General features: G+C 40.5%; 2 protein-coding genes across 5 annotated transcripts; both read right to left on the reverse strand.

The window, feature by feature from the left end:
• Positions 1-710: 710 nt before the first annotated feature.
• RNASE6 (ribonuclease A family member 6) lies at positions 711-17,392 on the reverse strand. Of its 4 annotated transcripts, none has more exons than XM_070797169.1 (3): positions 17,279-17,392; positions 2,100-2,215; positions 711-1,504 (listed from the first exon to the last, which is right to left on the reverse strand). In XM_070797169.1, exon 3 carries the CDS (start codon positions 1,497-1,499, stop codon positions 1,035-1,037), a length of 465 nt encoding a protein of 154 aa, XP_070653270.1. In that variant the 5' UTR covers positions 1,500-1,504; positions 2,100-2,215; positions 17,279-17,392; the 3' UTR covers positions 711-1,034. The 4 variants fall into 4 exon arrangements, with proteins under 4 accessions (XP_070653270.1, XP_070653271.1, XP_019823988.2 ...); XM_070797170.1 differs by lacking the exon at positions 17,279-17,392 and adding an exon at positions 6,159-6,560; XM_019968429.2 differs by lacking the exon at positions 17,279-17,392 and having other exon boundaries at positions 2,034-2,429.
• Positions 11,769-17,391, reverse strand: LOC139185223 (epididymal secretory protein E3-beta-like). Its single transcript, XM_070797176.1, has 2 exons — positions 17,279-17,391; positions 11,769-15,651 (listed from the first exon to the last, which is right to left on the reverse strand). The coding sequence occupies exon 2, from the start codon at positions 15,631-15,633 to the stop codon at positions 15,193-15,195; it is 441 nt and encodes a 146-aa protein (XP_070653277.1). The 5' UTR covers positions 15,634-15,651; positions 17,279-17,391; the 3' UTR covers positions 11,769-15,192.
• Positions 17,393-17,476: the final 84 nt, after the last annotated feature.

The raw sequence follows: 17,476 nt of genomic DNA on the forward strand, positions 1-17,476 counted from the left end.
CTTTGTTCATTCTAGTAGAGAATGGGAGACTTGACTCTAAGGTTACTGTGGATTATTATCACTATTATTTTTTTTATTATTATTTTTGGTTGAGCTGGGTCTTTATTGTTGCTCACTGGCTTTTTCTAGCTGCGGTGAGTGGTGGCTACTCCTTGTTGCGGTTAGCGGGTTTCCGGTTGCAGGGGCTTCTCTGGTTTAGTGGCACAGGCTCTAGGCACAGGGGCTTCGGTAGTTGTGGTGCATGGGGTGAGTTGCTCTTCAGCGTGTGGAATCTTCTCGAACCAGAGATTGAACCTGTATCCTCTCTACCACCAGGGAAGTCCCCTTCAACTATTTATATTTAAAACATTATCTGATTAAATATAGAAATAAATAGTTAAGATCTAGGATGCCTCAGTTACCAGTGTTAGAACCTGTGTGTGAAATGCCATTAGCACTCTGTATCAGTGCCACCTCCAACAAACACAGACAAGTATTTCAGGGGAAATATGTAAAGCTATGAGCAGAGCTTGAAGGGATGGAGAATTTTCTTTCTCTTTAATCCCAGAAACACAAGGAAGAGGGACATGGCCAAGGCCCCAGTTGCTAAATAATCTCAAAGTTTGCCTAGGGCCAAAGTAGTTCTTGGAATGTTGGCAAATGCAGGCCTAGATAGCTCCAGGCTGGCAATGACACGAAAGGGATCTCAAACATACTTATACACACACTCATTATAATGCAACCAAAAATGGTTTTATTGCTCTGAACACAATACAGCAAACGTTGGCCAAATTCCTAAGGTTAAAAATATGGAGGTCTGGACCCTCCTTTACCCTTTTATCTACTACCTTCCTTCAAAACACAGAGCTCCAAGGCAGAAAAGCATCTGACTTTTTTTTTGTTGTTCCAACTCTGATCTGGTATCCTCATTTTTTCCACTCTAATTTTTCCAATACTCTCCTTTTTCCTTCTATGGGAACCAGGAAAATCAATAAAAGACAAGAAAATCAGAGGAGATCATAAGAGAATTTGTGCTGAGCGAGAAGCAAAGTGATTTAAACAACCTTATCTAAGTGTACAGGAACCAAATGATAAGGGGGGTCGGTCTTCTGAGGGGGGTCACAGGCAACAATGAAGAACTTGTATTGGGCGTCGTCGTGGTAGCGGCAGTCAGGATACCTTCCCGCGATGAAATTGCACTGAGTCAGGTTGACAGGCTTTGGACTCTGGTGACAGTTGTGCCGGCCATTCTTACAGATGATGTTGGGCATATCACAGACGGCAGTCACATCCTGGAAGACGTTGTGCAAAAAGGTGTTTTCAGGTTTACAGTGCTGAGTGTAGTTATTGACACCACTCATTGCCTTGTTGCACTGGAGAAGCCTTGGCTGTATGTGCTGAATTTCAAACCAGCGAGCCTTGGTGAGACCTTTTGGCACAGCACAAAGTGGACGCACTGACCACCACATTCCCAGCAGCAATAAGAGGAGGGAAGAACGTCCCAGAAGATGTGGCCCCATCTTTTCTGTGCAAGGAGAGAGAAAATAGATCGTAGCAGTAGAAGCAATAAGAGAGAAATTATTGCTCATAACCATTCATATTTTCACTCTGCCTTTTAAGATTTCATAGCTCTTTTTTTTTTTTTTTTTTAACCATCTCCTTTCTCACTTGAGTCTCACAATTTTGAAGAAACTAAAGCCCAGTGAGGAGGAATTTGAGGTAAGACAACCTTTACTCTGATTGGTATATCTTGTTCTTCTCTTCGACCTGCATTCCTTTGATGCTTGATGCTGCCCACGTCAGAAACCTTGTCTCTTCCCAGGACTTCCCTGGTGGTCCAGTAGCTAAGACTCTGAGCTCCCAATGCAGGGGGCCCAGCTTCAATTCTTGGTCTGGCAACTAGATCCCACATGCCACAGCTAAAGATCCAGCATGCCACAATGAAGATCAAAGATCCTGCATGCAGCAACTAAGACCCAACACAACCAAATAAATAAATAGTTTTTACAAAGGAAAAGAAACCTTGTCTCTTGCTTCCTGAAACATTTACCCACCTTCTATTTGACCTGGATCTCCCAGTTATCTTCACCGCCCACTCGCTCCCCAGCTGTGGGGCTTACCAGGTCTCCACGATGGGGCTCCAGCAGCAGTACTTAGTCCCAGGACCAGAAGCTTTTGTCTGTTGTTCTCCTCCCAGGCATGCTAGGTCTGCCTGTGTGGGGAAGGGTTCTGAACCCTAAGAAAGAGAAACCTAGAGCTTGGAAGATGAATTTCTTGTGGACAGTATGGATGAAACACTTAGATTTTCAAACCTGCTGTTTAAAATAGTATCAATTACACTGTAGACACAGGGAGAGTAAGCTTATTTTAAAAATAATGAGACTCAAAACACAGTTTTGAGGAACTGATCACTTCCTGATATGAGATGGTGTTTCCTTCCTTACTTGAACTTCTTTTTTTTTTTTTTTTTAAATGATTTCAGTTCTTTAGGAGAAAATATACATGAAAATCTGATGTAATAACTGCCACATACTTGGTATGTGGATTTCAACAATAGACTTGAATGAACTATTCATTTATGTGTATGTTTTTTAGGCCAGCTACTGAGCTACTCTGATTCATGAGCTCATGATAGAGATAGGTTAATGGACTAATACATAATATATTAATAAATATAAGTAGCACTTACAGCTGTGATCAAGGTAATTGTCTGGAGACAGTAGAAAGGAAGTATTTTTGGAAGGCACAACACCTGCCCTGAGTTTTGAGGATTAATTAGAAGTTAGGTAAAGAAGATGGCAAGGGCATCCCAAAGAGGAAACGGTGAGAAGAGACCCATACATATGAAGCAGGGCGCATTTAGGGTATTTGCCTGATAAACCTTTTCGTACCTTTTTGTTGGGGCTGCAATATCTTTATTCAGAACCTATTGCCTCATAGACGACTCACATAAAAGTTTCCTACATGGACTCTTTGTTTATAGTCTCTTTTGCTTCCAATCCATTCTACACATTATTTCCAGATTAACATTTCTTGAACATAAATGTAACAGTGAAACACTCTTGCCCAATACTTTTAATGGCTCAAATAATCTTCAGGGTAAAATTTAGTCTGTTTATAGCAAAGTTACAGGATACAAGGTTAATACACAAAAATTGATTGCTTTTTTATATACCAGCAATAAACAATTGGGATTTGAAATAAAGACACTAACATTTCCATTAACACCAAAGAAAAATGAAATACTTAGGTGTAAATCTAATAAAATATGTACAAGATCAATATGAGGAAAACTATAAAACTCTGATGAAATAAATCAAAAGAGGATATAAATAAATGGAGAGATGTTCCACGTTCATATTGAAAGGAACCAGAACATGTCATCCCAAAATATGGCTCTTTGACATAAAAATTATTTTGTATTGAAGGCAATTAAGAATCATGAAGTGCAAAACAAGCTTCCCTCTTTCTGTCCAAAGGCAGAAAATAAATTTTCCTTTTACTGGAGAGAGACTGTCATCATCCCAGTGAGGACACCAGTAGAATCTGCAAATGAATCTCAAAAACTATCTGTTTAGTTACTTCTTCACCATTTACTACACATTTACTTCACCATTTACTAGTAGGGTGAAGGGGTATACCAACTCTGGTCTCTGGTATACTATCCAGAGACCAAACCCCTTTGTTTTGTCAATTCTTTACAGAGGTATTGTTTCTTTGTCTAAAGGGTATAAAAGCTTCCTGCTGTGTTCACTTACTTGGATTTTCATTTTCCTGTGAATGCTCCCATGAGCATGTGAATATTTAATAAAAATTGTATGCTTTTCTTCTATTGATCTTTGTCAGCTGAATTTTCAGACCCAGCCAAGGACCATAAGAGTGCTAAGGAAAACTTTCTTCCCGTACAATGACATTATGCACTTGTCAAAAATGTGTACAGCAAGAACAAATTCTAATGTAAATTGTGGACTTTAGTCAATGTATTTTTTAAAAAATAATTTTATTGATTTATTTGCTGCATCTGGTCTTAGTTGCATCACGTGAGCTATTTTGTTGTGCCTTACGGACTTTCTAGTTGTCACATGTGGGTTCACTGCACCCAGACTCGAGAGCACAGGCGCAGGGGTAGGCTTAGGTGCTCTGTGGTATGTGGGATCTCAGTTCCTGCACCGGGGATTGAACCTGGGTCCACTGCACGGGAAGGTGGATTCTAACACTGGGTCATCAAGGAAGTCCCAGTATTAATGTATTAATACTGACTCATCAGTTGTAACAAGCACTACAGTAAAACAAAATGTTAATAATAGGAAAATTGGGAACTGTGTGGTTAGGAGAAGAGAAAAGGAAGAAGAGGCATATGGGAACTCTTTGTACTTTCTACTCAATTTTTCTGTGAATCTAAAATTTTGTCCTGGGGACTTCCCTGGTGGTCCAGTGATGAAGAATCTGTTTTCCAATGCAGAGGACAAGAGTTCGATCTCTGATCTGGGAACTAAGATCCCACGTGCTGTGAGACAAATAAACCTGAGCACCAGACAACAGGAGAAGCCTGCCTAACACAACTAGAGAAGCTTACACACTGCAGTGAATACCCAGTACAGCCTAGATAAATAAATAAATATCTTTAAAAAATAAAATAAAATTGCTCTGAACCAACAAGTCCATTAATTTAATGTTTTAAGATGTCTGTTTGCCTAGCACTCAAGTATCTTTTTCTACAGCCTATGTATTAGAATAGTCTCCCTTCTCCTTGAAGTTCCACAACTTGATTGTATTCGAAGTCTACTAAAGAGAAAAACAATATCAAGTTATCCATGTCCCTAGATAGGGGTCCCCTAATCCTGACCTCACATCAGAATTGCCTATAAATTTTTTTATAATGTCAAGATCCTAGGCCTACTGAATCTGAATTTGGGGGACTGAGGTCTTTGCATATCTATGTTTGATTAACTCCACAGTGATTCTTAGTAGAAAACCATTTTTCTTGGCTGACACTGATTTTCACCCAATGGCCAAGTTTTTAAGACTGGGCCTATGCTTGACTCCTGAGATAATGTTTCCACTTTGTCCTAATTCAGGCAGATGAATTCTTGTCTTGCTATAATAAGTAAGGTGCAAGACAGATGGGGGAATATAAGAATGGGGGAATATACCTCTCTTAACTCTCTTAAATTATCCCAAACCTTTGAAGTGTAGGAGAGAAAAAATATCTTTTCCTTCTACGCTTCTAAATTCTTGGCTGGGGTCCCTGTAACAAAAGACAGATTAGTAAGATAAAAGCATACAAATTTATTTAGTATAAGGAACATAGGAACACTTCTTAGGAAATGAAGACCCTAAGAAGTGATTAAACCTAAGCATTTTTATGCTAGGTTTGACAAAAAGTGCGAAGACATGGACAGATGTGAAAGAACAGAGGTACAAGCTAAGTGTAGTAAGAAAGGAGAAACTTTCAAGACCTATTCATCTAGATCAGAGATAAAGATTCTCTTTTCCCCTTAGGCATAGGGAGGGCTCCTCTCACATGAAGATCTCTTGATCTGCTTCAGAAGGTCAGAAAATCCTTCCTGCACTATCTTCCATCTCTCAAATTCCTTTAGCTTGAAATATTCCATAAGCTAATGCGTGCATGCTGAGTCATGTCTGACTCTTTGTGACCCTGTGAACTGTAGTCCACCAGGCTCCTCTGTCCATGGAATTTTCCAGGCAAGAATATTAGAGTGGGTGCCTTTTCCTTTTCCAGGGGATCTTCCCCACTTGGGAATAGAATCTGCGTCTACTACGTCTCCTTCAGTGGCAGGCATATTCTTTACCATTGCACACCTGGGAAGCCCTCAATATGCCAGGGTGCCATATTCAGTAGTAACATGTCCTGAATCCCATCAGATGCTCCCTGTGCAGGAAATGGACCCCAGTGATTGGCTGGGCCCTTGTGCCGGCTCTAAAATTCTAAAGCAAGTTCAGGGCATCTGATAGGGTCTCTATTATCTATGTTTTCTCCATACCCATGCCTCATTGAGAAGGGATTAGGTCTATGGCCTGTTATTTTGTATATTCTATTCTCTAGTCCTTTATTTGATTGCTGACTGCAAAAGTAACAGTCTCAAAGCCCTGTCCTGAAATAACAGATCAGTCTTCAATCTAATACTTATTATAACAATTATCAACCATATTCAGACCTCTTAGAATGCTCCTTCTTTCATGGTTGCTGATGTATTTCTGTGTCAGGCATCCAGCCAGTGATGGCCAGAACGATGAGTCAGAGGCTGATGCTAGGTGATGAGTTCCAAGTTCCTTTGTGAGGTTTAGTTTTATTGTTTCTGTGGAATTGAATTCCTGACACTGAAGACGGCCTTCAACTCTTAGCTCATTGGTCAATTTGGGTGTGTGATAGTTTATTCTTTGGCCTATTGCTGTATCAGACTATTTCTTGTGACTTCCTTCTTCTTTTCACATCAGTCATAATGATCTCCATACATTTTCTAAACAAGATGCTTGCTCCTTGGAAGGAAAGCTATGACAAACTTGGTATATTAAAAAGCAGAGATATCACTTTGCCCACAAAGGGCCATATAGTCAAAGCTATGGTTTTTCCAGTAGTTATAATATGGATGTGAAAGTGGACCGTAAAAAAGGCTGAGCACCAAAGAATGGAAGCTTTTGAGTTGTGGTGCTGGAGAAGACTCTTGGGAGTCCCTTGGACAGCAAGAAGATCAAACCAGTAAATTCTAAAGGAAATTAACCCTGAATATTCATTGGAAGGACTAATGATGAATCTGCAGCTCCAATACTTTGGCCACCTGATACAAAGGGCTGACTCATTAGAAAAGACCCTATTGCTGGGAAAGACTGAGGGCAGGAGAAGGGGACAACAAAGGATGAGACAGTTGGATGGCATCACCAACTCAATGGACATGAACTTGGGCAAACTTGGGAGATATTGAAGGACAGGGAAGCCTGACACCCTGCAGTCCATGGTGTCTCAAAGAGTTGGATACAACTTAGCAACTGAATAACAACAATAACAGAAGAGAAAGCTGTCCAAGACTTGGAAATGGACAAAAGAGATTACTGGGAGTCTTTTCATTTAGTACCAGGATTTGTCTAGCAGACCCGCTGTGGATGAACAGACACTGTGAAGGTGTATACCTTTGATTTGCAGAACAGACATAAACTTTCATAAAATGGTAACAGTGCATCATTCCTGTTAATGCTGATGCAAATGAATTTTATCCAGCTAAGAATATACATTTCTGTAAACTAAAGTCACATTTGAACTGTTTATTTGGATGTTACTGACTTCCTTATTGCTGATGAATTTATTAAATTGGGTTTATTTATGAGCTTATTCAATGACATGAATTTATTATTTAGACTTTCTTGATAGCCACAATTTTAACTTTAAAAAAAATTCACACTTCACAGTTTTACAGGTGTTATTTCTTTTTCCTGGATCATCCTTTCCAACCTAGTCTGCTTGGTTGCTTACCCATCTTTGTAGACCATGCTCATATATCCTCTCCTCCAAACTTTCCTCTCTCCAGGCCCAGAACTCTTCCAGCTCTTAATTGTTCAGACCCTGTTAGCACTCACTGGATTCTATTTTCATTGTTAAATTATATTACAATTATACCAAAGTATAATTGAAGTGTAAATTCAGTTAGAAAACATCAGATTTGCTGTCTTGCTCTTCTGCTCTTTGCTCCAGGTCTTCAAAGCAGGGTGGCTTTTACTAACCACACATTTACTTAATAGCTTTCCCTCATTCCTTCTAATTGAGTTAGAATTTCTCTGTGAAGCAAATTGACTTCTAGCTTTGGACTTATAGCTACTCGTAAGGTTATGTGGGGGGAAACAAGAATACCTGCCTCCCATTTCTCAAATGGAAATTTAGGATTTTTGATGAGTGTCATAAGATACTTTATTGCTAGGATTCTTCAATATTTGAGGGGAGGATTTGAGGATTATAAAATGCAAAAAGTTCATGAAAGCAAAAAGGGATAGAAATTTTCTCAGAATGCAGAACAAAGTGTGAAGATGTCACAGCAAGCCATCTTTCCCTTTTCCCATCTCATACCTGCTCACCATCAGCAGTATGGATGTGAACTAGAGTGCTTTGTTGGATCAGAAATAAACTTTGTATAAGAGTGTTTATGGAGTTATTATAATTTTGATGTGTGTAATATCTTGTTAAAATATCTATCTTTGAACAAGACCATTGAATAATATCTTTGTCCCAGAAAATGCTGACTCCTAAAATATGGGCTATCCCATGTGACAGACAAAATCTGAAATTTTTCCAGTTAGAGTATCTTTAACATAAATTACTTTGGGACCACCAACCCTACTTTGTAAAATGAGTTTTGACTAGATTAATAGCATCTTTGATAATTATGTGCATATGTGTGGTAATTATATCCCAGCCACTAGACCAATGACTGTAAACTTCTCTGAGAATTTGATGAAAGCCATTGATTTGCTGTCCCCAAATGGAAACATACCAAGAAGAATCCATATAATTTCAGTGGGTTTGTTACTAGGAAGAGCCAATTTTTGCTCCATGTTGGATCTGCTTCTTCTATTTTAACCTTTGCTTTTTGCTGCTTTTGTTATTATAATCATGCTTAATGGTCTGCTCTTCTGCTTGACTATTCACAGAGAGACAATCTGACCCTGTCCACCTGTGACTGGCAGAAAAGAAATTAACACCTACCCACCCTGAAGCTGGCCATTCCCGGAAACATTTGTGAGACTTATGACCTTTTTACTTTACTTCCTCAGCTTCTCCACACCTCTCTGTTCTATTAAAAAACCAGATATCCCCCCAACAAGATGGTTCTTTTGAGACATTAGTTGGCCATCTTCTCCTCCAGCTTGCTTTCTGAATAAAGTTGTATTCCTTGCCTTAACACCTCATCTCTGATTCATTGGCCTATTGTGCAGCAAGCAGATAGACCTTGGACTTGGGAACATGGTTCACGGACTTCTTGAAGTCCCCAGGTTATAAGAAGCTGTTCTAGAGAACTTGACTCCCTTGACTGCATGGAAACTGGCTTTTTCACCTTCTACCATAATTGCTTAGCACAACATTTATCACACGGTAGGCATTCTATAAATGCTATTGAATAGATAAATACATGAATGAATGAATAAAATATGAGAAAAATTTTAACCATACAAAGCAGCATATGCTAAATGCCAAATGTGTGATGTAAATGAGTTAAGAGGAAGGGGTCATCATGGATTGGAGCCCAGCAGCTTCTCAGTGGCCATGAACTGAACTGGGACATAAACACAGGGCAGATTGTCACCAAGTGGCAAGAAGTGAGAACAAAGTTTCAGTGGCTGGAATGTGCATGGCATATTCCTGGAACTGTAAGTGGCTACATATGACTACTACTAAGAGAACAAGTAAAGTGAGTGATATCAGATGAGCCTAGAAAGTGGGGCACAGGTCAGATTATGAAGATTGTGTGCTTGAAATTGAGCAAGACCTTGCAGAATCCTCCGGGTACAAAAGTCTTTCCGTTTCTTGTTTGCAGAACTTCCCCCTTTCCAAAGAGCAGATGCAGACAGTTACTAATTAGAGAAGTGGGGAAATGGAGAAACGAAAGAAAAGCAGTCAAGAAATAAGTCCCTGCACAGCAAGAGAAAGAGAACACTTTAATAGAGAAAAAAAAGGAAGTTGGAGGGCTATAATAAACAAAGAGTCCATGGCTTTTCATTGGCAGAATCCTTGCCAGGAAAGTCCTGGCTAGCCCTGCTAGGCTCTGCTCTGTTCACAGGGTGTGAGAGCTCCCTCTTCTGGTCTTCCAGTTCTATTTAATTGAGAATGTGTGTGTGTGTGCCTGCTAAGTCGCTTCAGTCGGGTCCAACTCCGTGCGATGCTATGGACCAACGCCTGCCAGGTTCCTCTGTCCATGGGATTCTCCAGGCAAAATACTGGAGTGGGTTGCCATGCCCTCCTGTATTGTTTACTAATTTTTTACAACTGTTAATAATTTCTTTAAAATTCATTTTCTTCCTATACTGCTTTGAACCATCATCATTTAACATTTTAATAAAAACAAATTTTAAAGAATTTTAAAAGTGAGGTATTCGTGAAAAATTATTGTAGGAGAGCTGAAAAGACAATCCTAAAATATGACTCTAGAATACACCAGTATTATCTAGAATACACCAGTTTATCTAGAATAAACCAGAATACACCAGTACATTTTAAAGCAGTATTTATCAAGTAAGAAAAACAATATGTTTCCCATATGTAAATTGATCATTGATGAAGAACTATTACCACCAGAAAACTGAATTCACCTCTTGGTGGATGTGAGGTGAGTGTAATCTCCTCGGTTCTATCTTGTCACAACAAAAATTTGTAGCCACGGACATTAAAGCCCTCAGCATGTCACAGCTCTCAGATAGACCATGTTACAGCTCTCAGCTCTCAGATAGACTGTGTTACAGCTCTCAGCCCTCGGACAGACCGTGTTATAGCTTTCGGACAGATCAGTGTTACCGCTCTGTGTTTTATTTAGAAAATAAAAGGAAAATATATCCTTGAGGCTTTAGGGCATACCGACCCAAAAGACGCGAAGAGAGAGCCCCAGCCCTTTGGCTCCTCTTTTTATCTGTTTTTTCCTCCCCTTGGGCGTGCCCTATGTAAAGTGGGCTAGCCAGGATGCTGTTTGTTCTACCTGAGGTCCTCAGTCCCATCCTTGGACTTTCCTTTGTTCTATTTTCACGGGCTTTTCTGTTCCTTGTATTTTAGCCTCCGCCATTCTGGACTCCTGTTTCCTATTCTAACTACCTAACATGGATGTCAAGCCAAAAGACACAATCAAGGCAAAGATCAGGAGCAGGAAAGATTTATTACTTGCAGCAAGGAGCCTGGTGGACTACAGTCCATAGGGTCGTAAAGAGTTGGACACGACTGAAGCAACTTAGCACGCACACAGCAAGTTAGGAACACACCAGAGATTTTTCCCAAAGCAGTCTCCACAAACAGCATAAAAGGGGAAGTTTTAAGCTAAGGGTACTTGCATATTACTAAGCGGCTTGAGCAGAGAATTCGGTGTAGAACTGGGGAACTGTTGATAGAGTCCAAGCTTTAGTTGACTGAAGTCAGGACGGTCAACAGCATCTTTCTGTCCTGCATCTGGAACTCAAAAGACTTTATCAGATTGTTATGTATGTCCTTTGAAGAGGAACTGAGACACTGTTTTATTGCTGAACAATTATTTCTTGATTGCTTTCCCTTTGTTCCCTTACTTCCCTTAAGATCTTGTGGCCAAGTCTAGACTACAAAATGCCTATGGCTAAAATGGTTTCTCTTCTGTTAAGAAAGCCCTTCCTGGTTCTCTTTCTCTGGGGACTCCCTATCCTATCTGCTTTTAGAACTATTGTTAATACTAATCTCTTGTCAGTTTGGTTGGTAAAGTTCTTTATCTCCCAGGGTTCTGCTCATTCCCAAGTAGGCTGAAAACACTGCAAAGCTGAGGAGCTCTTTGGAACATGATGACCAATCTAGATTCACTGGCCACTCATTGAGGCCCGAGTTCTAGGAAGGTGTTGCTGAGAGGAAAATTTGTTTCCTTTTTCCCTTGGAACTTAACTGGTACAATAATTATATTATATGAGATATTGACAGGAGAACAAATAAATGTTTAATAACACGTATAATAGCAGAGACCCGGAAAGCTCAGTAACTCACCAAAATGGCTGATGCCATCACCTTAAACACCATCTTTAGTTAAAAATGAAAGGAGATGTTGAGGTTGAGGAATCTATGGAAGATGATCAAGAAAAACACAGTAAACAAGGATAAGGTTGTTTTGCAGATTTACTATTGCCTTCTCCATCGGTAAGTTTCTAGAGTATGAGTCGCCACCACCCACCTTCCTGGTACAGCAGGAAGACACTCTTACAAATGGAGATTTCCCTTTTACCTGTAATTGTCTCTTGTGTGCATTCTAAGTTGCTTCAGTTGTGTCTGACTCTCTGCAACCCTATGGACCATAGTCCACCAGGCTCCTCTGTCCGTGGGATTCTCCAGGCTAAAATACTGGAGTGGGTTACTATGCCCTCCTCCAGGGGACCTTCCTGACCCAGGTATTGAACCCATGTCCCTTCTGTTTCCTTCATTGGCCGGCGGGTCCTTTACCACTAGCTCCACCTAGGAAGCCCAAATGTCTCCTACAAAAGAGTTAAAAAAATAACTTCTATTTGGTTTTCAGAATGTCTCTCATATCTGCTGATTCTTAAAAAATAACCAGGCTAAAATGATCCCTATGCCAAAGAGGCATATTTCAGGGTGGAAAATTCTGCTTCCTTACAGCATGCAAACTAATTTAAAATATCAGCTAATTTAAAATTTTTATATTATTGTTGTTCTGTCACTCAGTCATGTCCAACTCTTTGTGACCCCATGGACTGCAGCACTCCAGGCTTCCCTGTCCTTCACCATCTCCCGGAGCTTGCTCAAACTCATGTCCGTTGAGTCAGTGATGCCATCTAACTATCTCGTCCTCTGTCATCCCCTTCTCCTCCTGCCTTCAATCTTTCTCAGCATCAGGGTCTTTCCTAATGAGATGTCTCTTCACATCAGGTGGCCAAAGTATTGGAGCTTCACCTGCAGCATCAGTCCCTCTAATGAATATTTAGAGTTGATTTCCTTTAGAATTGACTGGTTTGACCTTCTTGTAGTCCAAGGGACTTTCAAGAGTTTTCTCCAACACCACAGTTCAAAAGTATCAATTCTTCAGCATTCAGCCTTCTTTGTGGTTCAACTCTCACATTCATATGTGCCTACTAGAAAAACTATAGCTTTGACTAGACAGACCTTTGCCAGCAAAGTAATGTCTCTGCTTTTTATTATGCTGTCTAGGTTTGTCAAGGTATAAAAATGTTTATACCTTGGTCTTTTTTCTAGTTGTTTCAAAGTTTGAGTCATTTGTTGATGCTGGAGACTGAATAATAGTGTTTAGTATTTCTCCTTCACATACCTGCCCTGGGCATAATTATATGACATGAACATTTCTCTTACCCTGTGTCTCTATCCCCTATTTAGCAAACAGAACTACTGTGGACATTACTTACTTCTGTCTTCAACATTTCCTTCTCCCATATACTTCTTCTTTCCTTCAACAGAGTGTAAGTCTTAAGCCTCACTCTTGAACAGAATTTCACTTTAAAGTCCTCTAAGGGTCAGGAAGCAACAGTTAGAACTGGACATGGAACAACAGACTGGTTCCAAATAGGAAAAGAAGTCCGTCGAGGCTGTATATTGTCACCCTGCTTATTTAACTTATATGCAGAGTACATCATGAGAAACGCTGGACTGGAAGAAACACAAGCTGGAATCAAGATTGCCGGGAGAAATATCAATAACCCCAGATATACAGATGACACCACCCTTATGGCAGAAAGTGAAGAGGAACTAAAAAGCCTCTTGTTGAAAGTGAAAGTGGAGAGTGAAAAAGTTGGCTTAAAGCTCAGCATTCAGAAAACGAAGATCATGGCATCTGGTCCCACCACTTCATGGGAAATAGTTGGGGAAACAGTGGAAACAGTGTCAGACTTTATTGTTTTGGGCTCCAAAATCACTGCAGATGGTGACTGCAGCCATGAAATTAAAAGACGCTTATTCCTTGGAAGGAAAGTTATGACCAACCTAGATAGCATATTCAAAAGCAGAGACATTACTTTGCCAACAAAGGTTTGTCTAGTCAAGGCTATGGTTTTTCCTGTGGTCATGTATGGATGTGAGAGTTGGACTGTGAAGAAGGCTGAGCACCGAAGAATGGATGCTTTTGAACTGTGGTGTTGGAGAAGACTCTTGAGAGTCCCTTGGACTGCAAGGAGATCCAACCAGTCCATTCTGAAGGAGATCAGCCCTGGGATTTCTTTGGAAGGAATGATGCTGAAGCTGAAAGGCCACCTCACGTGAAGAGTCGACTCATTGGAAAAGACTCTGATGCTGGGAGGGATTGGGGGCAGGAGGAGAAGGGGACAACAAAGGATGAGATGGCATCACTGAGTCGATGGATGTGAGTCTGAGTGAACTCTGGGAGTTGGTGATGGACAGGGAGGCCTAGCGTGCTGCAATTCATGGGGTTGCAAAGACTCCGACACGACTCAGCGACTGAACTGAACTGAACTGAACTGAACCTTACAATGGCAACCCACTCCAGTGTTATTGCCTGGGGAATCCGAGGGACGGGGGAGCCTGGTGGGCTGCCATCTATGGGGTCGCACAGAGTCGGACACGGCTTAGCGACTTAGCAGCAGCAGCAGCAGCAGCAACCTTACCTTATATTTCTGCCAAGTGAACATGATTATTAGCAGATAAACTGATTTATGTTCATATCTTCTACTTGATATTTTATTCATCAGGAAACATATGACCTTAACTCATCTAAAATGCAGTACCCTCCTTACAGATACTTTTAATGAAACCTAGAGAGAGCAGACAATTGCTGGGCACTTGTCATGTTTGTTTTCTCAAAGTTAAAATACCAAGTCAAAGGATGAGGAAGGAATAAAACCATTGTTGACTGAGCACCTGCTATGTGCCAGGAACATGCTAAATATTTTATACCTAATCAGCTTTGGCCACACCCACCAATCTGGGTGGAACTCAACATGTCCCCACCATCAAAGCCTACATCACATCTTATCCCCTGCTTAGTGCATAAATAGTTATACATTCATCACACACAGAAACCTATTACACACAGGAGACAGACACATGTAACATACTTTAAACCTATAAACAGTACAAATCACATTTAAGCATAAGCTATATAACACACACTTAAAACACCTGTACTAATCACACAACACATACTCTGTATACATACATACATGCCATACACATTGGAATGATATAATTTATTTAGGGATGGGAAGATCATTCAGTTTGCAAAGGTATAAGGAGAATCCATATCAGGAAAATTCCTAGGATAGTAAAAAAAGAGATGCCATATGTGCAGAATCTTAAAAAAAAAAAAAAAAAACAGAAGAAAATCAGATAAATGAGAGGGGAAGGGTATTCCAGTCAGAGAAGCAACATGGGCAGTTATGAGAGCAAGAAACCACGTGAAAAATGCTAAGTAGTTGAAAAACGTTGGTACATAAACATAAGGGCTCTTGATGTAGGTGGGGCCACCACTTGGGAGCACTGAACACTGAAAGCTGTGGCTGTGGGTGGACTTTCTAGTTGCTGATATCTTCTAATAACCGCATGTCCTCTATGCCATCAACAAACGCATTCCTGCTGCAATGGAATTCAATGTAGCTGTAGCTCTTGTAATCTTTGTAATTGCCTCTGCTGTTCTTCCGGATGCACTTGAGTACCTCGAAGGGATATGTGGCCCATATATATACATTTCTGTGGCGGTCTCCCCAGTTCCTCATGCATATATGTACAATTTTGTGCCATAAGGTATAGATGAAGATGTGATAGTTCTTGTTTTTTGGAATGCATCTTTCCCTCATCAGATCATTGCATTTGTACTTGCTAAATTCCCAATTTGTGCTCAGGTGGTGCTGTTTCATAAATTCCCTCCAGGAAAGGTTCTGGCTGTGTACAAGGAGCCCACATAGAGGAAACAGCAGAGCCAACAGAGAGCCTAGGGCCTTTAGAGTGGATGCCATTTCAGTCACCAGGACCACCTGTGGATCCACAGGGACGAGAGAAGAAAGCATTATCTCAACACTGCCCTAAGAGCTGAGCTCCACCTTAAAATTCCTTTCTCTGTCAGTGTAGGCACCTGGACCCAATTTTACCATTTGGTTTCCAGGCTGGAAGATAAGTCTCATTAGATAATAAAGTTTACAAGAAATGAAAATATGCTACAGCCTGTCTGAGACAAGAGCAAAGTTGTAAAAAACTAATGAAGTTTATTTTGACAGTTCCAAATACCTCTTGTCTGCCCTCTCTTCTACCTGAATTAAGGAACTTATTTCCCTTTAGCTAACTGTTTTGCATCCAGATCAATTCATAAAGGAGTGTATATCCTTAAAAAATGGGATTTTAAGCTTTATGTTTGTGAATTGCCAAAGGTTGTCACCTTTAAAGGGTATGCAGAAGATGAATAGAGACTTGGGAGATATTTTCTCAGCAGGAGGCTTTGGTTCCCTGAAATCCTAGGCTGCAGCTACAGTGACTCTGAAAGATGTTGCTTCCCAGGATCTCGTCTTCCTTATGACACTTCCCCAAAGCCTGTGAAACAGGCTATCACTTCTGACTACACACACCCCTTCTCAGAAGCCATTTCCCTAATTATTGTCATTATAAATGATCTTGATCTGTTGTTAAGAACGTCATCACAATGAGCTCCAATTTTGAACTATTGTTCTAATCAATCAGGTACCAAGATTGAAACTGCCCACACAAGAGCTACTGTGTTCAAAATTAGGACAGAGAGTTGCTTGAAAAAGTCTCCCCTTTAAACTAGCTCTCTGCCCTCATTTACCATGAGGACTATACCTGGCCCTGTGGAATGTCTATCCTAGTTCTCAACTCTGAGCATGATGCCCCAAAATGGGCCTAATCATCTGTCCCTCAGACTTGCGAGAGTCTTATGAGATATATGCATTGAGAGCATTTGTGAGAATGTCAAGTGCTACATCAAACACAGCATAAGGGATAGGTGCCTTCTCTTTTGTGATACCCTATCCCTGGCTCAGAAGGCCTAAATAGGTTGAGAAGATCAGGATTCAAGCTGCTTCAGTGTATAGTTGGCCCTCTGTATCCACCTGTTCTGCACCCAGGGATTCAACAAACCACGACCATAAATTAAAAATATATATATAAAAAAAATCCAGAAAGTTCTAAAAAGTAACACTTGAATTTGCTTTGTGCTGTCAGCTAATTCCATAGCATTTATATTGTACTTACAGCTATTTACATAAAATTTAAATTGTATTAGGTATTATAAGTAATGTAGAGATGATTCAGATATATAGATTAAATGCAAATGCTATGCCATTTTATATAAGGGACTTGATGCCTGGATTTTGGTATCCTGGGCATGGGGGTCCTGGACCAATACTCCATAGATATCAAGGGACAATGATATTATGCTTAGGAAGATTGAGGAGGAAGTCGGAGGGGTAGAAGAGTGGGGAGAGGCTCTAAGAATTGTATCAATGAGATTCACACAGAATTGAATTCAGGTCATTGGTACTTACAAGTTGGATCACTGTCTGTTCTTAATCCCACCATCTTAATTTCCCCGTCCAGCAGGGCCTTTCCCTCCAAGCATCCTCAGTACCAGCCCTTCTAACCATAACTCACCCTATTTAGATGCAACACTCCTGTCACTGGTCGAAGTGGGGATCAGTTTATGGATCTGAAGAGCAGAGTGTGTCTTTCCCCTTTCGTTAGAGCCAAGAAATCTCAAAAGTGAAGGAAAGATGGAAGGAATAGCAGTGGGAGGTACAGCACTCCAATTACTTGGCAGTAGTTGTGGGGAGGGGGGTAAGACAGACTTAC

Source organism: Bos indicus, chromosome 10 (genome assembly GCF_029378745.1).
Source record: "Bos indicus isolate NIAB-ARS_2022 breed Sahiwal x Tharparkar chromosome 10, NIAB-ARS_B.indTharparkar_mat_pri_1.0, whole genome shotgun sequence".
Lineage (NCBI taxonomy): Eukaryota > Metazoa > Chordata > Mammalia > Artiodactyla > Bovidae > Bos > Bos indicus.